Source organism: Halichoeres trimaculatus, unplaced genomic scaffold, assembly GCF_033239565.1.
Source record: "Halichoeres trimaculatus isolate MK-OKI-2021-1 unplaced genomic scaffold, fHalTri1.1 fHalTri1_scaffold_19, whole genome shotgun sequence".
Classification (NCBI taxonomy): Eukaryota; Metazoa; Chordata; class Actinopteri; order Labriformes; family Labridae; genus Halichoeres; species Halichoeres trimaculatus.
Genome location: NW_027437197.1, coordinates 27958292 through 27986056, shown reverse-complemented (window position 1 = coordinate 27986056; position 27765 = coordinate 27958292). Strand labels below are relative to the sequence as shown.

Below are 27765 nucleotides of genomic sequence, written 5' to 3'. Positions count from 1 at the left end.
GGTCAAGAATATGCATTTACAGAGATCTCTGGTGCAGCCTCATTTCCCTGTTCCCTACATGTTGCAGAGACAGTTCATGAGACTGACCCTGACTCTCTCTCTCAGCACCAATATATAGTCACTAACAGAGTTTCTCTAAGGAATGTAGGTTGAGTCGTCTTCTTATTGGCTCTCCAGGTGTTGTCCCCCTCTTATTGGCTGCTGTCCGTCCTCTGTCTGTCTGCGACTGACATTCATCAAGTGATCAGCCCCCCTTCACTTGTCTGTAGAGACACTGTTAGAAACACATCTTCTTATCTTCCTCCTTTGACTGAAACACCTCAACTCTAAAAAAAGTCATTATTGATCTGCGTTATTAGTGTTACACCATTACTTCTTATTATTATTGGGTATAAACATTAACTTCACTTGTGGTCACTCTCTACTCTGGGTGCTCCATAAATCCCAGGACCCCCAGCCCCCCTCAAGTGTCCTGCAATGCATACCACCACAATGAGCACATGGGTACAGCCAAGTTAGTAAAAGCACATCTGTATAGTATTGTTAATAAAAGCATGTCTACATGGGCTATATATTCTTTCAACAGGCAAGTTTGATCCCAGGCGACGGCCCATGAGGTGTGCTGGGGACATACTACATTCCAGTGGTGTTATGCAGTAAACAAGAAGGCTGTCGTACGTCAGTGTTTTCACAGTCTGTACTGACTTTTCCACAAGACCATTGGGCTGTGGAAAATGAGGACTTGATGCAGAGTGCACATGGTTTTATTCTTCAGCAAAATGCCCAAATGCAGCTGGCAAACTGCAGCCCGTTGTCTGTGAAGACCTCACTTGGCATACCATGTCATGAAAAAATGCTTTCATGGCCTTAAATGTCCCATATTATGCAAAAATCCCTGTATTAAGTCTTTTAGTTAAAATTTGTGGGTCTTTGGCTTCCCTCCCAGCCCACTAAATGTGATATTTAATGACGAAACCTGTACTAAGTAGTGCTTGTAAATGTAAAATCCTAACCTAAAACGAGCTGTTTGGATTTTGGGGATTTGCTGACGTCAGTGATTCCCTTTTTTGACCAATCAGGAGCAAGTCTGACCTGATTGATCCACCGGAGCAGATACCCCCAACCCCCCTTCCCGCCCACTCCCCTCCTCGCTGCTGGAGAGAAATCTCTCCAAATCTCTGGAGAGATATCTCTCCAGCAGCGGGGAGGAGAATGCCAAAGTTGAAGAGCCATCACTGCTTTGTTTTTGGCTGTAAACAGCCATATAGTTCCATGAACAAGCTCCCCATCTCAGAAGAAGACAAGACTAAGTTCATTTATCAAGGAAATGTGCCAGCTACACTCAGTAAAACTGTGCATGTGTGCTAGTCACTTCACTTTAGACTGGTTCTGAATCCAGGTGCATTACCAACCATCCGCCAACAAACCTGGGACCGAGGATATGTGAGTTTTTTAAATGCTGTGTGCTGTGGAGTAGATGTAATGGTGCGGCCACACCAAACGCAAACTTGTGAATTTATTCGCGCGAATGACCTGTCACGCGCCGCGTGAACGCCCGAGTCTCGACGCTGGACTATATTGACAAGCTGAGGGGCAAACACATGTTAGCGCGTTCCTGCGCATGCAGAGTAGAGAGCCCGTTCATGTAAAGACCGAAAGCCCAAAAGAGCAGCTGAAAAACAATGAGCTGTGGTTTCAAAAGTACAACAGGAGAGTGTGTGAAAGCTTTGGAGATCACAATCAATGCCTGCTGCCTCTCCCTGGTCATCCACTGGCCCTGCCTGGCTGTTCCCTATGATCTCATCCTCGATCCCCCGAACCTCCGACCACCCAAACCCCCGAAACCCTGACCCATGTTCCTGGAGGTCTCCCTGGGGATAATGAAGGGGTGGAGGAAAGAGAGGAGCACAGAGAACTTCCATCTTTTCCCTGGCTCTGCCCCTGCCCCACACTTTCCTCCTCTCTATCAGGCTCAAAACTGGAAAGGAAACTGGAGAGGAAAACACAGTCGGACTCAGTGATAGCCCATGCAGGCAAGTCCAGCTGGGAACGAATGTTTACAGAACTTACCTTCAAAACCTGTCTCCTCAGAGACTTTCACCCAAGCCTGCTCCTGTTTTTCCGGTCTCTGTAAAGTACACACGTCGTATCGTTTAACTCTGGATGATGACACACTGCACGGATTGTTTTCTCCTCCATCTTCCAGCGGAGTTGGAGCCGGAGCAGGTAGTGGTTTCCCCCCAACGTCATCAAATCAATGACGTAGTGGGGGAATGTCATCGCTGATTGGCGGTCACGGCAAGCCTTCACTCGAATTTGCGTCAAAAGTTCAATTTTTTCAACTTGAGCAAATTCGTGTCTGCCGCCCAAACGCTTGAACACTCCAAACGCACGAACGCTCCAAACGCGCCAAACGCCCTAAAGGTGCCAGCCGAGGCGAATCGGCGTCTAAACGCGTCTTTGCATTGACTTTGTATGTAATTGCGCCGCAAATTCGCATTTGGTGTGGCCATACCATAAGAGCTTTTCCTCAGTGTCCCCCCTGTCTCTGTGTTAGCTTCAGGATGCTAGCTTAGGCTGCGGTTAGCCTGTTGTTTTAGCCTGTAATGTTACAGTAAACGAGCTTTGCTGTTTTCTAAACATTGTGCACTCGGAGCTCGTGGCGCCACTCTCAGTGATGCTGCAGAGCGGGGCGGTATCAGCGGTGACTCATTTACATATGAAGGCCACGCCCACTAAATCAGAGTGTTCTGAACAGAGGGGCTATGAGAGCCTGGAAACAATGCTGCTGTGCTTGATTTATTGGCTTTTTTTGACCAAAACATGTTACTACCATTTCATGAAGACATCAATGATCCATACAAGGAGCATAATATGGGACCTTTAATAGCTTGTTTTCTTTCCTTTTCTTTTGCATCAGAAGTAACAATCTTCTTTATTAGTGCTTGTGGTGTCTCACTGCACAGCTCTTTTGCCTGACTTTTGTTATGCTCAACATGACATCAATGCTTTTTCCAGATCCAAATCTTGCTCTCATACCAGTCTCCCCCATTTTCTGGAATCCCACATAGCCTACTACTCTGTCCTTTATCAATGAGTCTGTCAGTCCTCCAAACCCACGTTTTATTTCTGTTTCTTAGCTCAGCTGCATACTCGTCGACTGTCTCTCCTGGTTTCTGTACACATGTGAGGAATATGTTCATATATTACGTTACTCTGAGGAATGCAGTATGTTTCAAACTTTTCCATTATATTTGCCAGCTTCATCTTATCCTCTTCAGGATCGGAGGTGAAGTAGGGGTGGGTGATATTTAATGCGTACGATAAATGTTGCTTTAGTGATGTGTAATTTTACATAATCGAATATTACTGTTTTGAAAAAAAAAATAAAGAGACGGTGCATGGATGGCAAAAGAGAGGTGCTCCTCATTTACTGAATACTTGCCTCAGAAGCCAATCAGCGGACAGGGTTCAGCCATGTGACTTAGTGGAATCCAAAACACTACATAGTTGCTCAGGAAACAGTCAGTGTTAAGTTGCCATAGAATGCTGTTGGGCGATGTTTTACAGAGATGTATGAAGCACTTTAAAAATAAATACAAGCTTTTGTTCTGAAATGCTGTGACTATCCATATTTTTCCTCTTGGTAGGAAAGAAGTTTCACAATGTTTTTTTGTTCCGTATGGTCAGAAAATGGAAAATTTGAAAAAATAATCAAGATATATTTATTTGCCCTTATCGCCCACTCCTTACATGGAGTTACTATAAACTTTCAGTGCTTCATCACCGACAACATGCAAGAACACTGCTGCTTTCATTTCAACACTTATTTCATTAACGCCGATTGCAGCCAGGTACACCTCAAAGCATTGCCTGAATTTTCCCCAGCTCTCAGCTACATTACCTGTTAACTGGCGCACACACACACAAGCACACACATGCACACACACACACGCACACACACACACACACGCACACACACACACGCACACACACACACGCACACACACACACACACACACACACACACACACACACACACACACACACACACACACACACACACACACACACACAGGCATAAGGCTCCACCTGCTGGCTAAACTTGTAACTGTTGCACATTAACATTTGCACATATCATTCAACATCAAAGTTACAGCACAAACAGTGAAAGAGAAAATGTGAATTTTGTCCACTTATTTGTAATCAATCTCCCACAGGCACTAATATTTAACTGTATTACACTGTACAATAACTGTCATCAAAACTTGAGTTATAGTTTACATCAGAATGTCCTTCCAGAGTCCATTGTTACACTGACAACATGACTCAGCACTTTGACTGTCCCATCCATACACACTGAGACCAGGACTGGTCATTCTGAGGCACTGACACGTTCACTGACACCGATTTACTCTGAGAGATGAACTAAGGATTCTGAGACAGAGACTGGCTTCAGCAGGTAATCCATGGCTTTTTGCTATTAGTGCAAACTGTCTTGAGAAATGCACTTCCTGTTTTTCAAATGGCGAAGATGATTGGAGAATGTACCAAAGCCACTGAGAAAAATGGTAACAAATGCGAGCTGATGGGTAGAGATCTCTGAGACAGTCTGATTCTTCAATCTGTGTCTCCCTCAGCTGGTCACTTTGGGTACTGCATGCTGTTCTATTATTGCTGTCTTTGCTGTTATGATCTGTTTCTTCCTCTAGATGTCAGCATCACACAATGAGAGGCTCAGAGGAATAGGTTGTGTGCAGCTGGTGAGCAGAGGGTTAGAGGTGATGCAGATTCATGTTTGTAACATAATCTGATGGGAAATCAGTTTTTTTCCTCAGTTTCAAACCTGCAAGACTATCTGCTTCTCAGTTTGACTGAATGTGTTCAAATTAAAGCAAAGAGAACAAGCGCCAACAGCTCCTCCTGACTCCTCCTGGTTCCTCCTGACTCCTCCTGAGGCCTCTGAACACAGAATTAATGAAAGTTGGAACCAGAGTTGATGAACCATGAACACCTGATAACACACTGAGAGAAGCTGAATAGGAGCTGCAGACAGAGATCATGACCTTCTTCTGTCAGAAATGTCTCTCCTCACACACTCACACACTCAGTGGTGATCAGGGGAGAGCTGAGGAGAGGAAGAAGAGCAGAAGATGGATGCTGCCTGTCTCTTTCTTTACCTTCCAGGGAGCAGACACAGAGGACAAGAACACCTTCCAGGCCCCAGCTGAAACCTCCACAAAGACCTGTGCAGGGACAGCTGAAGATCTCTTTCAGCTCCTGGAGTCCAGGAAGACCTGGGTGGTCGTCTCCATCCCTGCTCTTAATGAAGAAGAGCTCCTGAACCACTGTCACAGGTCTTGACCTCATACATGGGGCTGTAGCCCTCCACCCTCCACCTGTGTGAAGCTGTGAGACGGTCAGGATGGATATGAGGCCCTGGTGAAGCTTTATCCAGGAAAATCAGGAAAAAAGACAGAAAATGTAGAATATGCATCAAAATCTCCAACAGGTGACAGCATGGAGGCGTGGTCCTGCTCCTCAGAGGATGAACACAGTGTGTGACGGTCGCACTAACGTCCTTTAGCGCCCCCATGTGGACAAAATGTCCACCTTACAAAATAAAAGAGCATTTTCTTGAAAGCTGTCTTCCTCCTGATGATGATGATGATGATGATGATGATGATGATGATGATGATGATGGTGTTAAAAATTGTGCATGCTCCTGGGTAATTAATATAAATCTGCTTAAGAAGAGTCAATGGGCTGGAATGGTGAAGACAGAGGGAGGCGAAGAGGAGAGGAGGGAGGAGGGGAGGGGCTGGGGGAGTGACGGCAGAGGGAGGGAGGGAGGTAGAGAGACCCTGGCGACCAGCAGCAGAGAGGGGTTGGACCAGGAACAATAGAGAGAAACGAAGCCAGCCCAGAAACAGCAAACAAGCCGAGAGAGGGACCGAAAGAGGGAGAAACGGCGAGGGGGGCGGATGGGGGGAGGCACAGAGACAGAGGGGACACCGCACACAACATGTGAGGAATAAGCGGACACGGGAGGATCCGGATTTCATCTGATTTCTGGCTTTTCTTTGTCGCTGGATTGTACTCAACCGGATTCCGGTATGAACCCTGCAGAAGCGGCCGAGGAGGCGCCCAGCGACCCCGACACTGATGCCTTCTACAAAACAGGTACACACACACACACACACACACACACACACACACACACACACACACACACACACACACACACACAAAGAGACACAAAGCATCCAGCATCTGAGAGAGGGAGTCAGGAGGAGCTGAGAGTAAAGAGGAAGAAACGAGCAGAGCTGCTGAAAGAGCCTGAGCATGGACACAACACAACACAACACAACACAACACAACACAACACAACACAACACAACACAACACAACACAACACAACACAACACAACACAACACAGTCTGTCTCTCTCTCTCTCGTTTGAGAGAGAGAGCAAGAGATGCTCTCTACAAAAGGCAGAGGGATCATGGAGGAGTGACATCAGCTCTGAGCAGACCTGTCCAAGACCAGACAAAATCACAGGGCAGTGTGTGTGTGTGTGTGTGTGTGTGTGTGTGTGTGTGTGTGTGTGTGTGTGTGTGTGTGTGTGTGTGTGTGTGTGTGTGTGAGAGAGAGAGAGAGAGAGAGAGAAAGAGAGAGAGGAGGAGGACCAGAAGGATCTGATTTCACCCAGACCGGACCTCATTTCACCCCTTCATCAAAATCCACTTCAGTCTGAGGAGGATGTTCAGATTCAACCTGTCTGCAGAGCAAAGTCTAAAGAGAGAGAGAGAGAGTGTGTGTGTGTGTGTGTGTGTGTGTGTGTGTGTGTGTGTGTGTGTGTGCGCGCGCGGATGTGTAAGCCTCTGACACCTCTCTGTTTCTTGACTGAAGGGAAATGGTCAGTAGGTGACAGACAGTGTGTAGCTACATGTGTGTGCGCTATAATGAGCTGATTTTGGTGTTAAGTGTGGTGTGTGTCTGTGTCTGTGTCTGTGATCTGCATTGATTGATCTGCTGCTCCTTGTCTCTAAACTCAGGTTGTGATGGAGCAGGATCATTAGGTGTTCACAGATACTCAGACGTGTCAGAGACCACATGAGATCACCTGCTACCCTAGGACCAGAGTCTGGACTCTAACGTGTTCTTGTTTGGATGAGCTGGTCACACAGCACGTGTGTCCTTCTTCAGGTGATGAACATGTTCGTACAAACGTTTCCTTCAGAGAGGAGGTCACAGTGATCACAAAGGGATGACAGATCCACACGTGGTGGAGTCAAACAGCTGGTTCAGGAGTGTCTCAGATACAAAAAAAGGGAGAAGGTCTCTATCTCTAACATGGTCTGTGAGACACTCCTGAACATTCTCAGTCTGGTGTTTCCGTCATGATGTTGGACGAAGCATCAGACGATGGATTTACACTTCTGTTAGTGCTTCATGAAAGTAGACGTTTCATGTGTCCTGGTCTGAGTCTGTCTTTAAGCTCAGGTGTTGTTTTTCCTCCCATTGCATGTGAAGAGTTCAGTCCAGTCAGGAAACAAACATCATCAGCCTGCCTGTTGCCTGCTCTCAGAGAACTTTCCTGAAGAATTCCTGATCTGTTCTCAGCTTTCCATGGAGATTAACTGGAGAGCTGTTAGGAAAGGTCCTGGTTTGGGTCCCTTTAGTTTGTCATTGTACATGCAGCTATGTCTGAGGATGTCCCAGAGGTTAGGATCTCTGTGAATGTGTGAGCTCATCTGATGGCTCATGAACTAAACACAGACCAGCACTCTCCGAGCCCCCCTGAGCTGCACTGTGCCGCCCTGTGCTGCTCTAAGCCGCCCCATGCTGCCCTGTGCTGCTATAAGCAATCCTGTGCCGTTCTGAGCTGCTCTTAGCTCTGCTACCCTGCACCACCCTGTGCTGCTCTAAGCCACACTGTGCTGCCCTGTGCTGATATGAGCTGCCCTGTGCCACTCTGAGCTGTCTTGAGCCACCCTGAGCCACCCTGAGCCGCCCTGTCCTGCTTTGAGCTGCCCTGTGCCACCCTGTGCTGCCCTGTGCCACCCTGTGCTGCCCTGTGTTGCCCTGTGCCACCCTGTGCTGCCCTGTGCTACCCTGTGCTGCCCTGTGCCACCCTGTGCTGCCCTGTGCCACCCTGTGCTGCCCTGTGCCACCCTGTGCTGCCCTGTGCTACCCTGTGCCACTCAGAGCCGCCCTGTGCCGCTTTGTGCCCCTCTAAGCCACCCTGTGCTACCCTGAGCCACTCTGAGTTGCCCTGTGCTGCTTTGAGCCGCTCTGAGCTACCCCGTGCCACCCTGAGCCACTCTGAGCTTCCCTGAGATGCTCTGAGATGCTGTGTGCCGCCTTGTCCTGCTTTAAGCCGCTCTGAGTTGCCCTGTGCTCCTTTGTGCCTTTCTAAGCCACACTGTGCTGCCCTGTGCCGCTCTGAGCTGCCCTGTGCCGCTTTGTGCTGCTCTTTGCTGCTCTTAGTTGTCCTGTGTTGCTCTTTGCCGCTCTGTGCTACTCTGAGCCATCCTGTGCCACCCTGTGCTGCTCGAAGTTGCCCCATGCTGGCCTGTGCGGCACTGATCCATGCTGTGCCACTCTGAGCCTCTTAGAGCTACCCTGAGCCGCCCTGTCCTGTTTTGAGCTGCCCTGTGCCATGTGCCGTTCTGAGCTGCCCTCTGCCGCCCTCTGCTGCCCTGTGCCTCTGAGCTGCTCTGAGATGCTGTGAGCTGCTCTGAGCTTCTCTGAGCTTCTCTGTTTTGAGTTTGTAACGTAACAGGTCTGCCTCTGTGTGACCTCCTCCTCCTCGTCTTTACTACAGCACCTCTGTCAGCTGGAGCAGCTCCAGCAGATAGACGTGGAATCCGCCTTGTTGACTCATCAGCACCAACAGTGAGAGCAAGACAGACTGTGAGTCACTGCGATGAGGAGGAGAGGCAGAGTGCTGTGATGAAGAACGAAACAGCCTTAGAGCATTGAGCTCCCTCTGAGTGCTGCTTATGGCACGTCAGGAACCAGAGGTCTCCTGTGACTGGTTCATCTGTTACAGGCTCATCAGAGCTGATGTTCATACTCTTCCTCCCAGAGACGTGATGAAGCAGGAAACAGATGAATGCTCCTCTGCCAGAGAAACGTGGTGTTCTTCACTCTGATAGCTCATCTCTCCGTGGTTTCCTCATCTGTAGATTCAGATCTAGCAGCATGACCTTTACCAGCCACCATACTCTGTGAATGTGCACGATGTCAGGGTGAAGGAGTCTGTGTTCCTTCATGTAACAGAGCTTGATGTCTGCACACAGCACGGCTCTGTGAGCGTCAGTAGACCAGCCTGAGGTGAGACTTACACTCACAACACGATTCCAGCCAATTAGCATCAGTTAGCATCAGTTAGCATCAGTTAGCGTCAGTTAGTGTCAGCTAGCATCCACATGCTGCTCTGCATGGCATGGTCCACGCCCTCGCTCTGAGGATCAGATCTGCACGCTGATGAGACGCTTCCTTTGGAGGAAACTCCGCCTCTGGCTGCAGACGCTCCAGATTCTTCTCTCTCCTCTGATTGGCTTTTTGCTGTGCAGGTCTATGTGGAGCTGGGGGTGAAGAACACGATGCACGTGTGCTCAGATCATGGTGTGATGGAGTGTTACGCTGTTAAAATCAAAGCCTGGAAGCTTCAGTCAGACTGTGTTAGACGCAGGCAGAGGACTGTCAATGACCTCTCTGTGTCACCTGGAGCAAAGACTCACCTTTCTGTGTCAGATCCTGTTCATATGTTCTAAGACCTCTGTGGAGTTCCTGAAATCTGACCTGTACATCAGGGACCATATAGGCTCAGCAGATTCTTGCAGACCAACAGCTAAAGGTGTGTGAGCTCACAGGTGTTTTTATCGAGCTCTAAATGAACAGAGCTTTCTATGACAGGGGTCAGTCAGTGAAGCTTTGTCTTGCAGTCTGAAGACTATTTCTCTGTGAAGACCTGAAGTTCTTTCCTTTCCAAGCTGTGTTCAGGATCCAGGGCCTGATGCTGGACCATTTCACACACATCCTCCCTGTGTTTCACCATCCTTGCAGCCTCTTTACCTCTCAGCTCTCTGTAAAGTGTCTGGTCTCTGCTCCAGGAAATAAAAACTCTAACTGAAAAGATGAACCTTCCTGAAGCTCTGCTCTGAACGGTTTCACCTGCAGCCCCTTCGTCTGCTTTGAAGGGAGCAGGTTTCTTTGGAGTCCTCCCTCTGGGCAGAGCTGATTCACACACAGACCAGCGTGATGATTTCAGCCTGTAATAAGACACAGAGGCTACAGCATCATTAAAACACACCTCTCTCTGTCTCCGTACCCCTCTCTGTCTCCGTACCCCTCTCTGTCTCCGTACCCCTCTCTGTCTCCGTACCTCTCTCTGTCTCTGTATAATCTGAGAATCTCTGTGGCTCAAAGGAAATGAACACAGCTCCATTCCTCCTCCTCCTCCTCACCTATCAGCTGTATCAGCTGACACACTCTTATGTTTGTCTAAGCTGATGGTCAGCTCATCCCTAAACCTGACGTTTTCTCATAAAATGAACCTCATAGGTTTTTGAAGTCTCTTGCCCCCCCTGCTCCCCCTGCTCTCTCTGCTCCCCCTGCTCCCCCTGCTCCCTCCCCCTGCTCCCCCTGCTCCCCTGCTCCCCCTGCTCTCTCTGCTCCTGCTGCTCCCCTGCTCCCCCTGCTCTCTCTGCTCCCCCTGCTCCCCCTGCTCCCCTGCTCCCCCTGCTCTCTCTGCTCCTGCTGCTCTTGAAGCTGCTGCAGTAACGTGGAGAGCAGCTGACTTCAGTGTGTTCAGTGCTGTCAGACTCACTAATGACATGAGGAGCACATGTAAGCCTGTGCTGACTCCTCCTCTTCCTCCTCCTCCTCCTTCCAGCAGGATGACTCCTCTGAAAGTTTCTCATCCAGTGATCAGAGCTCAGAGACACATTTCACTCTGTGTCTGTTCATCAGTCACGGCCTCAGCTGCAGATTATGTGATTGATGAATCCATCCTTCGCTGGGCTGATAACCTGATTATCAGACGTAGTGAGCTCACAGAGGTCTGAACAGAGGACGAGTCTTCATCCTGAGGCCCTGACTGATGTATGTGTGCAGAAAGGACTCGGAGGTGTTGGAAACAGAGGGTAGAGGAGCTTAGAGAGGAGCTAGAGGCGTCTGCAGACTGAAACCTGATCAGCTCTCTTCTTACATCACCCCGCTCACAGCACGCTGCAGCTCGCCTGCAGCTCCTATTAGGAGCCCCTGCTCGCTGTGATGCAACACATACAGTGAGATTTCCAGTCTGAGGATTAAACTTTGATGAAATATGAGGAGCGCCTGTGACAGAGAGCTCAGTCAGCCTACAGTGAGAGCTCAGACTGGCTTCTTGTCCCCACTGTGGGAGAAACAAGAAAGTGTGTGAAGCACTGATCCATGGACTGATCAGTGTTTGACGTACAGCACTCATCAGCTGGTTGACCCTCTCTAATGTGCAGGTACAGAAAAGAAGGAGTGAGATGTTGGAGGTAAAGATGCTGGAGATGACTTTAACCTTATTGTAGACAGAGTGTGTAGCTCTCCTGCAGGATCAGCCTTGTCAGTCAGAGTGTGTGAAATTCCTCACACACCCACAGGAAGGTGCAGGGGGCACAGAGGTTCAGTGTAACGCTGATCAGCTGTTTAATCATCAGACAGACACAGGAAGTGACAAACGTGCTTGCATACCAACACACATGAAGAGTGTGTGTGTGTGAGTGTGTGTGAGTGTGTAACAGGAGACTGACACGGCTGTCTGTACAAAGTCCCCCTACACAAGCCATTCAGCTGTAGGTATGATCTGCACAGAGGCATGCTGGGAGACTGAGGCTGAAACGGGTCCTTTTTTTGTCATTAAAGAAATTCTCTCTCATCCTTCCTGTCTCTCTTCCTGTCTCTCTTCCTGTCTCTCTTCCTGTCCCTCTTCCTGTCTCTCTTCCTGTCCCTCTTCCTGTCCCTCTTCCTGTCTCTCTTCCTTTCCCTTTTCCTGTCTCTCTTCCTGTCTCTCTTCCTGTCTCTCTTCCTGTCCCTCTTCCTGTCTCTCTTCCTGTCACACAGCAGTGAGGCTGCAACGGTGAGGGCGAAGCATTAAGGGTGCAGCAGTGAGGGTACAGCACTAAGGGTGCAGCAGTGAGGGTGCAGCAGTGAGGGTGTAGCAGTGAGGGTGTAGCAGTGAGGCTGCAGCGGTGAGGCTGCAGCAGTGAGGGGGTTGCAGTGAGGGTGCAGTGGTGAGGGTTGCAGGGAGCGCTTGCTGAGAGCATGAACAGATCATAAAGGTCAGTTTTCTCTGCTGAAAGCCTGGCTAACCTCTGTAACCCTGCAGACACGTTGTAAAGATGGCGGCTTTGTGAGAAAGTTTCTAACAGACAGAAACCATCAGACGCACGGTCTTTGAGAAAGGACATTTCAAAGGCTCTGAGGAAGACATTTGTCTGACTGCAGGGACATGTAACTCCTCTGACAATTCCCGTGATGCTCTTCCTCATGTTTCAATCTCTGCACTCCTCTTCCTCTCCTCTTTCTCCCCTCTAACACATCGTTCTCTGTAAGATTCATATTTTCATAACGCCATCTGATCCCAGAGCGGGCTGTGTCTGAGAAATGAGTCAGCGTTTCTGAGAGCTGGTCAGTGATGGAGGATAGAATGAGTCTGAGGACGTGATGAAGAAACTGTGATCTGATCCTCCTCTTCCCCATCAGGTCAGTGTGAGGACCATCCACATGACGCAGCGTCTTTAATGAAATGAAAGTATTCTGGGTAAAGTCTGCACAGTGAGATCTGGTTTCACCTCCCAGGAGGATCTGATTTCACCCAGACTGGACCTCATTTCACCCCTTCATCAAAATCCACTTCAGTCTGAGGAGGATGTTCAGCTTCAGCTTGTCTGCAGAGAAAAGTCTGAAGAGAGTGTGTGTGTGTGTGTGTGTGTGTGTGTGTGTGTGTGTGTGTGTGTGTGTGTGTGTGTGTGTGTGTGTGTGTGTGTCTGATTCAGACTTGGGTACAGTGCAGAATGGGGGCAGCCATGTGTCCTGCGTTGGTTTTGGCGTCACTTTGTCAGACTGTCTATGGGCTGACGTGTGGATGGCCCCTGGTCTGGTAAAGCTCTCTCTGTGTTTGTTCAGAGGGATTAAAGCTGCTGTTTAAATAAAACTTAATGAGATTACACTGTCATTAAAACTGCTCGCACTAATCCAGCAATGTGTGCAGCGCCGCCTTTGATACGCTGTGATCATGTGCTGCAGAGAACATGTATTAACCGTCTGAACTCACCACAGTCCAGTCAGCGAACACTGTCTGCTCTTGATGGGCGCCGCTGTGTGTCCAGCATCAAAGACTTGAAGTCCTAAACATGCACTGACCCCACTTCTCTGTCAGATCTGTGTGTGTTGGAGCTTTTCTTGTTTGTGATTTGACCATGTGTCTGGTTTGGAAGTCCTCCAGGATCCCATCAGAGCCATCCTTCTCGGGGCTGATTTCCTTCCTGAAGCAGTTTCATACCTCCGTCTCGTGATGGTACTTTGCTGATATAGAACCAGCTGAAGCTGTGTCTCTGTGCAGAGGTGAAACCTTTTCTGCTCATGTTCCAGCTCATATCTCTAAATGATGAGCAGAGATCCAGCATTTATCACTCAGAGACACTGAACCTCTGGTTAAACTCTTTTCAGGACTCCAGGCCTAGTGACTCCAGTTCAAACTTGTGCAGAGATGATTTTATCAGACTCTTAGCGGCAAAGGCTGATCAGCCCTCCTCTCGTTACCTGATAGCTCTGGGTGAAAATAAGTCCCGTTTCCACCAAGCAGACTGGTTCAGTTCGTCTCGGTACTGCGTGCATTTTGTGGAGTTTCCACTGACTTATCCCGGGACAGATCCCCAAATAAGCAAGACGAGCCGGCTTACTTTTTTGGGACCCTTCCGTATGGGTGCCAGACTGAACCGATCCGCTCTCTGAAGGTGGAGCAACACACTGCAGACCATTGATTGGTCAAAAGAATCGTCACTTACCCCGACAGTGGCTGCATTTCTCCTGTTGGCACACAGACTTCTCTGAAACAAAGCTTGACTGTTCTTTGTATCAAAGAGCTACATGACAATCACAGAGAGGACGAAATGCTGCATGTCTTCCATCTGTGCTCTTTGTTTACTGTGTCGCGTTTTCTTCTTTGTTGGATTTATTAGCGGAGTAAACTGTGCCGTGCTGCTACAGCGTCACACAATTGTTTAACAGCTGCAGCTTTCGGCATCCAGCTTACACGCCGCCTACCATGAGAGGGCACAGTTTGCTGTGGAAGCACAAACGGGATCAGGCTTAACTGTACCAAACCGTGCCAAGCCAACTCGAACCGACCTGGACTGCTTGATAGAAACGCGGCTATAGTGAGTTGTACATGCAGGTCACTGCACGGGGATCCCAGGTGTGGAGATAATCCCCCCACTTGTAGGATCTGTCCGTTAAGTGTTAATGCAGCTAGAGAGTCCACGGAGGCTCTGAGTAGTCTGCTGTCCAAAGAAACACACAGATTAAAAAACCTGGAAAGTATTACAAGGGAATACATCACAGATAAATAACCAGGTTCATTCATCCCTGGTGTCTGGCTGCAATAACTCAGATAAGACCCAGAAACAGCTCATGGTGCTTGTTCTGTTGGGTATATTTCTCTGTGCCACAGGCAGACTCTAATGTCGGGGTCACAGCTTTATATTCAGAGAACTCTGCATGCAGATGAAATGTTAATGTGTGTGTGAAGGGTTATTTCCAGGGACAGAGCTGATGAAGCTTCTTTCTTCTTCAAAGCTCACACACGCCGGGTGTTTCCTGTGCAGCAGGTCTGAAAATGGTGTTGAATACGCCTAAACACATTTGTTTTCATGATCCAAAGCATGTGGATGAGAAGCTGAGCTTTTTTCTGACATCAGACCCTCTGACATCATTTCACCTCTTCAGTCTTTGTCTGAGACGCTGTGGAGCGCGCTGCAGAGCGTGCTGAGGATCAGGAGTACCAGGAGGAGAGTACTGTCTCTTTAAAGCAGGCCTCTGTCCTGAGTCATGGTGAGGAAACTCAGAGGAAGGAGCCACACATCTATTATTAAGGAGAGTGTGTGTGTGTGTGTGTGTGTGTGTGTGTGTGTGTGTGTGTGTGTGTGTGTGTGTGTGTGTGTGTGTGTGTGTGTGTGTTTGTGTGTGTGTAACAAGAGGATGCTTTTCTGGAGAGAGAGAAAGGCAGGGATTCCCTTCCTCCCCCACTCTCTCCCTTTGTCTCACACACACACACACACACACACACACACACACACACACACACACACACACACACACACACACACACATACACACACACACACACACACACAAACAGAGCAGCAGATGCGTGTAGAGAATGAGTGCGTGTAAATGTGTGTGTGTGTGTGTGTGTGTGTGTGTGTGGGGGGGGGGGGGGTTTGACAGGAACAGAAAGAGAGGCTGCTAAAGTGGATTAGCCCTTATTACCCACCAGGGGACAAACGAAGAGGGAGGAGGGGTTAAAAAGATAAATACAAAGAAAGGATTTCCTCTCTTCCTCCTCTTCTCTCCTCCTGCTCTTGTCTCCTCCTCCTTAAATACTTTCTGGTCTGTGGACAGCTGCAGCCATATGATGTGTGTGTGTGTGTGTGTGTGTGTGTGTGTGTGTGTGTGTGTGTGTGTGTGTGTGTGTGTGTGTGTAAGGAGCATTATTTTTTTCCTGTATCGATCATGGAGATGTTTGACGGACGTGTGTGTGTGAGTGTGTGTGTTAGCAGCTGATTAGCAGTGCAGCTAATAGACTTTAATATTATTAACTCTCTGAGGGCAGGTGTTTGCCTTTGTCTTTGTGTGTGTGTATGTGTGTGTGTGTGTGTGTGTGTGTGTGTGTGTGTGTGTGTGTGTGTGTGTGTGTGTGTGTGTGTGTGTGTGTGTGTGTATGTGTGTGTGTGTGTGTGTGTGTGTGTGTGTGTGTGTGTGTGTGTGTGTGTGTGTGAATGCGTGAGTGGTAAGCTTTTAACCTGATTGACAGAGGAGCAGAAGCTGTTTCAGACGTTAAACAGAATAAAACAAAGGCCTAAAGATGGTGAGCTGCTCCTTCACACCCTCAGCTCAGAGCAGGAAGCTGCTTCATATCATAGTCTGAAGATATATAGGCCAAACATTACAGTCAGACATTACCCTGAGAGCCTACAGGCAATTACTGGCTGATGTGCTTCACTGCTGCAGACTTCAGGGAAGGTTTGATTAAAAGAGAAGAACCTAAATCTGTTTTTGAGTCTCACAACAACCATTTCACTCACATATTTCAGTTGTGTTTCAGTTTCATAGCTGTTATGTGGCATCAGTAGTCACTCTAGCAGTCAGACAGACCACTCCAATGGTACGGCCACACCGAAAGTGAATTTGCGTCGAGATTACATACAAAGTCAATGCAAAGACGCGTTTGGATGCCGATTCACCCCGGATGGCGCGTTGGACACGTTTGAGCGGCGCCTTTGGGGCGTTGGCGTGTTTGGGGCATTGGCGCGTTACGGTGTCAGACGCCTCTACGCTCGAGTTGAAAATATTGAACTTTCGACGCAAATTTGCGTGAGGCTGTGCCACGGCAGCCAATCAGCGATGACATTCCCCCACAACGTCACTGATTTGATGACCTGCTCTGACTCCAACCCCGTAGGAAGATGGAGTAGAGAATAATCTGTGTGTACTCTACAGAGACTGGAAAAAAAAAGAGCTGGCTTGGGTAAAAGTCACTGAAGAGACAGGTTTTGAAGGTAAGTTCTGTAAATATTTGTTTCCAGCTGGATTTGCCTGCACGGGTGTGATAGAGAGGAGGAAAGAGCAGGGCATGGGCAGAGCCAGGAAAAAGATGAAGGTTCTCTGCAGTCTTCTCTTTTCTCGACCCCTTCATTATCCTCAGGGAGACTTCCGAGAGCGTGGGTCGGGGGTTTGGGGATGAGGTCGCAGGGAACAGCCTGGCAGGGCCTGTGGAGGTGGATTACCAGGGAGCGGCAGCAGGCATTGATTGTGATCTCCAAGGCTTTCACGCACTCTCTCTTGTCATGGTTTTAAAACCACAGCTCATTGTTTTTCAGATGCTCTTTTGGGCTTTCCGTCTTTAAGTGAGCGGGCTCTCTACTCCACATGCGCAGTGACGTGTGTTCGCCCCTCATCTTGTCAAAATAGTCCAGCGTCAAGACTCGGGCGTTCACCCAGCACGTTACAGGCGTGACGCGCGTTTAGATTCACAAATTCAAGTTTGGTGTGGCCGTGGCATAAGAGGTACACTGACCTAGTTCTGTCACTATCCTGAATAAAAGTCAAAGAAAATAAGTCATATGATTATCAGAGTCACAGCAGCAGAGTAACAGCTGTTAAATAGTCACAGCATCATGAGAGTCAAAGCATCAGAGTCAAAGCATCAGAGTCAAAGCATCAGAGTCCAAAAAAGTGCAAAAAAGTCACAGCAATAGGGCCTCAGTATCAGTCACAGCATTAGTCACAGCATTAGTCACAGCATCAAAGTCAAAGCATCAAAATCACAGCTGTAAATTGTCACAGCCTCAGAGTCACAGCATTAGAGAGATAAAGAGTCACAGCATAATAGTAACAGTATCATCACAGTTACAGCAGCAAAGTCACAACATCAGAGACACAGCTATATTGGAGGCACAGCATAGTGCCAGTAAAAACACCATTGATATCTTATTCAGAGTAATATCATCAGAGTCACAGCAACAGTCTCAGCTGTTTCAGAGTCACAGCATAAGAGTTATAGCAACAGAGTGATTGCGTCTTCAGAGTCCCAGCAACAGTGACAGCATCAGAGTCACAGCAACAGAGTCTTAGCTGTTTCAGAATCACAGCAACAGAGTCTCAGCTGTTTCAGAATCACAGCAACAGAGTCTCAGCTGTTTCAGAATCACGGCAACAGACTCTCAGCTGTTTCAGAGTCAGAGCATCAGAGTTATAGCAACAGAGTGATTGCATCATAAGGGTCACAGCAACAGTTACAGCATCGGAGTCAGAGCATCAGAGTCAGAGGATCAGAGTCACAGCAACATAGTCTCAGCTGTGTCAGAGTCACAGCATCAGAGTTATAGCAACGTAGTAATTGCATAATTAGAGTCAGTTTTAGTCAGTCTGTTTTAGAGTTACAGCATCATCAAGGTCACAGCAACAGAGTCACAGCATCAGAGTCATAGTGTCATCAGTTTCACAGCAATCAAATCACAGCTTTATCAGAGTCACAGCTTGAAGGGAGTCTAAGCAACAGAGTCTACGCAGTGTCACATCATTAAAGTCACATCGTCATTATAGTCACGGCATCAGTTACACAGTCACAACCATATCATAGTTACAGCATAAGCCACAGCATCAAATTCACAGCATCATTCAAGTCACTTCAGCAGTAGAGTCACAGCTAACAGAGCCACGGCATCATCGGAGTCACAGCTGCATCACAGTTACAACATCATTAGAGTCACAACATTAAAGTTAGAGCATCATTAAAGTCACATCATCATTAGGGTCACAGCAGAAAAGTCACAGCTGTATCAGAGTCACACAATAATCAGAGTCATAGCTGCAGAGTGAGAGCATCATCGGCTCAAAAACAGTCTTGTTTTAATTCTATCAAAAACTTAATTGAAGTAACCTCTATTTGACTCTTGAAATTGAAGTTTCAGCTTTTCTTCTGTTTCAATAACTTCACTTTGTAGTTTTAAAGGAGGCAGACTTATTTACATTCATGTTGAAAACTGCACCATTTTGTATATTTTGAATTTAAAAATACTGCTAGGAAAAGCGTGTACAGTACTGTTTCAGTGCACTACAGCACTATTCAGTTATATTCTACTTTTAAATAATTTAAAAAAAACACTTTGTTTCTGTCTACTTTTATTTTTTTGAGGCTGTAGCCTTTTCATCCTGTAATTTAAATACATACAAATAAGTTAAAATAAATGCTATTTATTCTAGTGTGGGCTCACAAAATTCATGCCTCCCTGCATAAGTCAGAGCCCTGGTTGGGGCACCCCAGTCTAAAAAGTCTGGTCCGCCCCTGCTTGTCAGAGTGTACCTTGATGCTGGTTCATTAAGTTGCTCTGCTCGTCAGCGGATGGTTTTATGCTGAACGGTGGGTTCAGTTGGTGGAACAGGGGGAGTAAGAGGGAGTTTCATGTCTGTCTGAGCAGTGCACCGCTCTGTTCGATCGCCCATTGTCGTCCCGTCTCCCTCCCTGCAGTCTGTTTTCACAAATCATGATCCATCCATATCACCGTAAGAGGGGATTGTCTTCAATAGAGTGGGGATGTTCTGAGAAAAACTGATGTAAATTTCTCCACTATCTAATTTTCAAAATGATCAGAGTATTATCTTTGAAGAGCAGCAGGTTTTACGCGTGTCACATTTATAAGGATATCACATCATCAATTATCTGCAGGTGAATCTGAAAGGGTCCCAGCTTCGTAAATGTTTCAGTCAAAGATCTAAACTCCTGAAAGGTGACTGACAGAAAACAGAGGATTGGAGGAAAGGGATTTGAGCGTTTACTGACGAGAGGTCTAGTTTATATCAACCTCTTAGGGCTGTTGATACAGACCATAGGAACACGTCTCCGTCAAGGTGCTGGGTGTCAAAGACGCACAAGAACATTTTGTGACATTTTGGTTTCTGTTGTTTTGTTAGTGAACTATTAAATCACGCTGCAAACATGCTGAGTCAGCGCTTGCTGCGGTATAAAAGGTGAGCAATAGCGGGGGAGAAAAAATACAAATTTTTCATTTTTTAGATTGTCCACAAAGAAAAATTTAAATTAATCGATACAATCGATAGGTAGGCCCAGGCCCAGACTCTGCAGATTAACACTTAGCATCAGCACAGGTTTCATTCAAACACTGTAAAACACATCAGAGTGGAATTATTATATTTTAGTAATACCTCAGTATGACAATAAGTTCAATCATTATCTACCTGCTTCACATAAATACTTGTGTTTTTTTTTTATACAATTCATCCAATCACAGGGGCTTTTTGCACAACAAAGGTTTTAGGGCAAAACGCCAAAGTATTGTTGCATTTCAGCCTCGTGTTTGCATGGAAACTGCGTTTCAGCTGACCTAAAACGGAAACAAATGAAAACAGCCTCCAGAGTGGAATTTTCCTGAAATTCTGTTGACATTGTTTACGTCGTTGTCAACAGTAAGCCGTGGTCACCAGTAAGCCGTGGTCACCAACAGTACCGATGTTATGATCGCGGTGACCTACCATGTTGTGCTTGTGCTGCTCAATCTGCTGAATCTATGACTGTCTTTAACAAAGTGAGCATCTGTTGCTCCACTTCTGCTCTCAGCATTCACCAACACAGATGATCGGCCCAACTCTACTTCAGATGAGATCTACCAAAAGCTGCTTCTGTGCAAGAGAGTGATAGCGCCAACTACAGGTCTGGCATGCTTACTCAGCGTTTCCGTGTGAACGCAGATTTTTACCCCTGGTTTTCACTGTGTTATAGCGCTTTGAGTGTTGTCAGGTAAACAGGGCCACAGCTATAGGACAACTTTCTGTGCCCCACACACACACACACACACACACACACACACACACACACACACACACACACACACTCAACAGCTTCCTTGGAGAATACAGCTTGCTTGACCTGAAGTAATTACTCACTGCTCTGTGTCAGGTGTGTGTGAGGTGTGTGTATTAGGATGTGTGTGATGGCTCCCTGTGGGCAGCTGCTCTATCAGAGAGCAGATAAGCATCCTGAGAGAGCTTCCCTCAGACCTGGTATTAAGCCTCTTTCTCTCTCTTCTATCATTGATCCTGTGTCTCTCGCTCTCTTTGAATATCTCACAGGTTGATCTGATGTTCATCATCTTTTACTGCTGAACAGATCTCAGTGGATTGATCAGATGATGGAGAAAAAATGAGAAAGTAGGAGGTTGTCAGTTCAGTGTTTGAACCAAAGGGTGTGTCTCAAGGCTGCACAGTTCCATCCTTCCCCTCTTCACTTGCGTTGTTCACCTGTGTCTTAGTCCCTCCCACCAGAGATACATGGGAGAGACGCGAGGAATTGATGCAGTTATTGCTTTGAGATACCTAATGACTCTTTCAGCGTGTGAACCAATGACCCACCCACTGTCTGAATCAATGACTCGTTCAGTGTGTTTGAGGATATTACAGTCCATTCAGTTTCCTGCAGTCTTTCTGAAACCTCATTGAATCCTTTGAATGATTCAAGGGACGAGGATCTGTTACCATCTTATTAAAGGCACACTATCTCACTGATGGATCCAGATTTTTGAGACTAAAACAGGAGCACCATCTGATCTATCACCGTATTTATGTCAGCAATAATCAGAGTGATCTTGAAACACCGGACAGAAGATTTCATGTTCACAACATGGAAACATTTGAAGAAAGAGTCTGCACCAACCCAGGAAATCTGTTCTTTTTTGAAAACTGATCTGAAGACAAGACCAGACGGAAAGGAACATCTGTTTTTAAACCAGTTAAAGGGTTCATAACTTCTGTCTGCAAACATCCCAACCTCAAGCACCTGGCTGCTGGTTTAGAGGGTCAACCTGCACCTGTGTCTGCTCAGTGTGAAGGGGAACTAGGTTGTCTGGTCTAGTGAGATCTACTCTCTCTGTCTGAGTTAAGATTAAAGATTCAAGAAAGCTTCATTGGCATGAAGAAACTGTCATTGTTGTCAACGCACAACAGTCAACAATTATATACAATATTTTCATAAAATAGTTTTTTATTGGGCACTGGATTCATATTGAATAAGATATAATGATAATTATATATTTTTTTACAGCTCATCTCAGGTAAGCTCTCTGTACCATCTGACAGTAATAATGGTCATACCAGATATCAGTGTAAGAATTTTTGTTCTTTGTGTGTAGAGACCAGGTGAGTTTTGGGGAGGTTCAGGACTTGGATTTTGAGGTGGCAGGTTTCTCTGGTGTTTCTCAGAGGGTCTGTCTCTGGTCAGAGGCTAAGACGGCTTTGTGGTGACAGGAATCAAGATCAGCTTGTGCTAAGTGAACCTGGACCTGAAATGACCTGTGGATCATGTGTAGAGAAAGAGGGAAGTGTTTCAGCTGTGCTCTGCATGCTGGGTTTGGACACTTTGTGTGGGCCTTGAGGACTTTCTTAGAGTGCGGTCACGCTGGCCATCCAAACCATGCCGTGCTTAAGCACGATTGCCCCCCTGCAGCGCCGATCCCCAGCTGGAGAGTACAGCCAGTGGTCACACTACCCCAATATGAACCAGACTTTAGCAGGTATCACACACGTGCACGGCCTGCGTGTGTGTCTGCGGGGTGGGGTGGGGGTTGAGTGAAATTCAGGGACAGCTTCCTCTCAGATGAAGGAGAAACCACAGAAATGAGCTCTTTGAGTGGGTGTGTTTTAGGGCGTGGTGTTGTTCAAAACCTCATGATTCCATTCATGTCGGAATCATAGCTGTGACTGGATTTGATATCAATTTGATCCAGTAAGAAGTAGAAAAACACAAATAATCATAGTTTCTGTTGACAGTGTTTGAATCTCTCTTTCCATGTCCACATGCACTCGTGTGGTTTGTGTCCTCACAGTTTGAGCAGCGGAACAACCCAGACACACTCCAAAGTCGTCTGCGCTGCCTTACACTGCTGCTGCTTGCTCTGGTTGCCATTTTGTTTTCTCTTGGAGTGCAGCCTCTGTCCACACAACAACTATTACATGCACAGTAGAGCTGCACGATTTGGGGAAAAGGTGCGATTTGCGATTAGGTGGACAATATTGCGATTGCGATTGTGCTCGCGATTTAATAAAAAAAGTTGTGTCATGATGAGTCTACAGACTTGCTTGGTTATCATGGAGAAAAATCTGAATTGCATGTGCTGACATTGCGATTGCGATTGCGATTGCGATAATCGTGCAGCCCTAATGCACAGGGGCCCCACTGGTGGAATGGACACTGAGTAATTTCAGGGTAGGGACTTATCGTGATTTCTCAATTTATGAACCCACCCCTGGTGTGTATGTGGTTCCTGCTGCCTCTGCAGCCAGCCTCTAGTGGACGCGCCAGGAGCTGCAGGGAAAACACTTCTGGCTCCACATTGGAGACCAGAGCCCGATACTTCAGCCAGAATCATTCAGCTGATACAGACTCATAAACACACACTCTCAGATGGACAGACCGACAGACGGACGGAAACAGAAACAGACAGACGGACAGGAAGACACTCTTACTGCCTGTCTGTCTGCCTGTCTGTCTGTCTGTCTGCCTGTCTGTCTGCCTGTATGTCTGTCTGTCCATCTGCCTGTCTTTTACTCTGTCTCTGCCTGCCTGTCTCTGTCTGTCTGTCTGTCTGCCTGCCTGCCTGTCCGTCCTTCCGTCCGTCCGTCCGTCTGTCTGTCAGCAGGCTGCGGTTTGGCCTGAATCATGTGCTGTCTGTGAGTGGGTGTGTGTGTGTGTGTGTGTGTGTATATATATATATATATATATATATTAGTGCTGTGCAAATTAACGCGTTAATTTTGCGTTAACTCGTCAATCTATTAACGCCGTTAAATATTTTATCGCACGTTAGTGCATGTTGCTCACATGCTTTTATTTTGTAAATGTCTGTCGCTGACCGGAAGTGAAATTGGCGGAAAAACACGATGAGTAACCAAAACAAGCATGGAGGAGAGGGTCATTTTGGCTTTATTTTTTCATCCATTGCCAGTGTTTTCATAAAGTCAGCTCGTCTACCGTCTTCAGACTACGACTTCGAGTTTGACGGTTGTCCTTACCGGTTTGAGCCTGAGTACACGGACGAGGAGCTCCATGAAAGAAGGATGCAGAGGGAGAGAAACAAAGAGCTGGCTCGAGAACAACAGGAGCACGTCCACGTCTCAATGCGAACTGGTGGTGCGCTTGTGGACAGTGTTTGCCTATGGCAACAGAAGAGGACTGTGTTTGTGATAACGATGGATAGCGATGGATGGAAAAATATAGCCGAAATGAGCGATTTTGCAGAGATTATGTCCCGCGCTGAAGCTCCCTTGCCGTGGCCCCCGCTAAGTGCGGCTAAAATCAGCTGGATCTAAATAACTTCTGAAGGACTCCGAGCTGCACGATGTTTGTCTGAGTGAGTATATGAGCATGCACACACCTATAAATACGGTCCAGGTGTCAAAAAAACTGAGTTGCCCTTTAAAGGCGCTCGCCGCTTAGTGTATCAGTCCGTGCGGGCGGCGTGCCAGATATAAACAAACGCAGGTAGTCTACCAGGACGAAGAGACACGATGAGAACTAGAGCCTTATTTAGCGGTGTTTTTGTGTGAAAGCAACGCGCTGAATATTCTCTAAATAAAGCGTGAATGCAGACCGATATCAGAGTTTTTGGTGGGAGTCGGTTTATTTGTGTTTTTGATCAAGTAAAATATGCCCCGTCTGAGTGCAGATTTCGAGGAAACTGGCAGAGGAGCAGGGAGGGGGTGTTTGGTGCGAGCGCTCTGGGCTTCTGCTGCACAAAATCACTGCTGTAGGGGTAATTTCTGCCCTAAACCTTGTGATAGGACCCAACTTGTTCCATCCCGCAGTATCACTTTAATGCCCTGACAGTGGCAATAAGCTTTAATTTTGTATTTACATTTTGAAAATTTGATTTGCACTAAATATGTGATTTAACTATTACTGTATAACAAGTACTGATTTAGTGTTTGCATGACAGATGTTATGGCACTTTCACAATGCGATTAATTATGATTTATTAGGGAAATCATGCGATTAATTACGATTAAAAGTTTTAATCGTTGCCCAGCCCTAATATATATATATGTATATATATATGTGTGTGTGTGTGTGTGTGTGTGTGTGTGTGTGTGTGTGTGTGTTTGGTTGTTTGTGTGTTTGTGTATATATGTCTTGAGTGTGTGTGTGTGCGTGTGTGTGTTTTGTATGTCTGTGTATTCATGTGTGTTTTTTTTTCTTTTTATATTTAACCTTTATTATACCAGATAAATCCCATTGAGATCGGAATCTCATTTACAATTGCGACCTGGCCAAGAGGTCAGCAGCACACGCCAGATAACATTAAAAAATGAAAAAATAAAATAAAATATGTTGAGGCCATAAATCACATCCAGATACAACAAATTGGTAATGGGTAAGCAGTAATTTTTCCAGGACAGCTACAATCAAAAACACAGACATTGTTCATAGGATTCTGGCTGTCTGGTGAGCAGGATGGAACAAAAACCTTTGAGTGACACCAGTTCAGCCATTTTCAGTTCAGTCTGTATTGTGTTCCAGGCTGTTTGGGCTGATAAGAAAAAGCTCTTTTTCCCAAGTCAGTTCAGACTCTGGGCATGTGTAAATGATAGACTGCACAAGAGTGTAAGGCATAGGTGCTTCTAAGGTGTGTTTGTGTGTGTGCATGTGTGTGCATGTTTGTTTGTGTGTATACATGTGTGTATATGTGTATGTGTGTTTGTCTCTGTACATGTGTATGTATGTGAGTGTGTGTTTTTGTGTGCATGTGTGTGTTCAGTGTGTGTGTGTGTGTGTTCAGTGTGCGTGTGTGTGTTCAGTGTGTGTGTGTGTGTACAGTGTGCGTGTGTGTTCAGTGTGTGTGTTCATTGTGTGTGTGTTAGGTGTGTGTGTGTGTGTTCAGTGTGTGTGTCTGTTCAGTGTGTGTGTGTGTTCAGTGTGTGTGTGTTCAGTGTGTGTGTGTGTTCATTGTGTGTGTGTTCAGAGTGTGTGTGTGTGTGTGTGTTCAGTGTGTGTGTGTGTTTAGTGTGTGTGTTCAGTGTGTGTGTGTTCAGTGTGTGTGTGTTCAGTGTGTATGTTCAGTGTGTGTGTGTTCAGTGTGTGTGTGTGTTTAGTGTGTGTGTGTTCAGTGTGTGTGTTCAGTGTGTGTGTGTTCAGTGTATGTGTGTGTTCAGTGTGTGTGTGTGTTCAGTGTATGTGTGTGTTCAGTGTGTGTGTGTGTGTGTTCAGTGTTTGTGTGTTCAGTGTGTGTGTGTGTTCAGGGTATGTGTGTGTTCAGTGTGTGTGTGTGTTCAGTGTGTGTGTGTTCAGTGTGTGTGTGTGTTCAGTGTATGTGTGTGTTCAGTGTGTGTGTGTGTTCAGAGTGTGTGTGTGTTTAGTGTGTGTGTGTTCAATGTGTGCGTGTGTGTTCAGTGTGTGTGTGTGTTTCATTCATTCTCAGAGTTCTGCTCATAGTTTCCATGCAGACAGAATGAATGAAGCAGCTGAGACAGATTCAGGAGACCTCTCCCTCTCTTTCTCTCTCTCTTTCCATCTCTTTGTCTCTCTCTCTCTCTCTCTCTCTCTCTCTCTCCTGTTTTCACCTTTTCTTTATGTCGTTTTGATTCAGATCGTTCTGATTGTTGTAATCTTCCTGTGATGTTTGGCTCTGATTCCTCCTCCTTTTCTCTTTTTCATCTCTCAGTCTTTGAAGTAAACACTAATTAGAGCTCACTGAGCTCCAGAGAGGCTTCAAACACACAGAGCCTCACACACACTTAGACTCAGATATGTGTGTGTGTGTGTGTGTGGCTGTGATGGGTGAACAGAGCCACTCTTCCTGAGCTCTAATAATAGAGCAGAGAGAACAGGAGGAAACATTAACCCTGACTGTTTCTCTCTTCATCTCCTGCTTTGGAGGATTTTTTTTCCTCCCTGTGCCTTTTTTGATGCTCCTCCAGCATCTTCCGAGGGTAAAGGCACAGGCTGACTCGGGGGAGGGTTTGGACAGAAAGGGGCAGCATGTGTTCACGCTGCCTGCTGGCAGGTAGGACCGGCCTGTTTGCCAAGCTGCTCTTCTCTGTGGTGCGTGCTGACACACTCGCTCTGTTTGTGTCTGTGCGTGGAGAGGTGATCACACTCAGTTCAAATAATCAGAGTTTATCAGACACGCTGGGTGACACCCGGCCCCTCTGAGGACCTGGGGGGGTCTGGAGCTGTCCAAGCAGCTCTTTGGTCCCTCCTCACAGTTTTTAGACTTTAATGCTCCCTGCTCCTTGGTCTGCCTCATCAAACACCCCAGAGATTACAGATTGGTCCATCCTTACAGTAAATGTGGTGCCGTGAAGTACTCCTCTGTCACCAGGCCCTTCACACACTCACACAGACTCTCACACACACACACATTCCGTGTGTGAGCGCCTGGCCCAGCTCTTCCTGTGCTCAGACAGCTGCTGTCTGGAGACTGAAAGCTGATCCTCGGAGTGAGAGTTTCATCTGATAGCTCCAACACGTGTTTGAACCTCAGGCTCTAACGCTCTGTGTCCTTCAAGAGGAAACCTCTGCTTCCTGCTGACCTCTGACCCCTGCCTCCTCATGTACATATGTGTGTGTGAGTCTCAGCTGTGTGTGAGTGTGTGTAGCAGATATTTCTGGTTGTATGTGAGGAATGATGTTTCTGTGAAAAAGCTGAGCTGTCTGCTACCATAGCTAGCTCTGGAACCTTCCTGACTGAATGTAAAGCTGTGCTCTGGAGCTGCTGGACATGGACTCTGTGCTGACGGCGTGTTCCTCTGTGCTCTTATACACACTTTTACTCCATGTGAGGGGCTTTCTCATGAGCTCTGTCTGTTTGTTAGCAGAGCTCCAGCTGACACAAGTGAGTGAGAGGTCACGCTAATGAACCCATTTGACCAGAGGAGCATCTTAGTTTCATTGTCTGGATAAACTGACTCTTGCTCCTTCATCCAGACCTGCT

The 27765-nt window shown here is 46.9% G+C and overlaps 1 protein-coding gene across 2 annotated transcripts in view; it reads left to right on the top strand.

The window, feature by feature from the left end:
- Positions 1 to 5940: 5940 nt before the first annotated feature.
- Positions 5941 to 27765, top strand: part of kalrna (kalirin RhoGEF kinase a) — a 164259-nt gene continuing 142434 nt past the window's right edge. For both annotated transcript variants that reach the window (XM_074695045.1, XM_074695044.1), the window contains exon 1: positions 5941 to 6183. In XM_074695045.1, the coding sequence (XP_074551146.1) occupies positions 6117 to 6183 (67 nt within the window). In that variant the 5' untranslated portion in view covers positions 5941 to 6116. The remainder of the gene's footprint in view (positions 6184 to 27765) is intronic.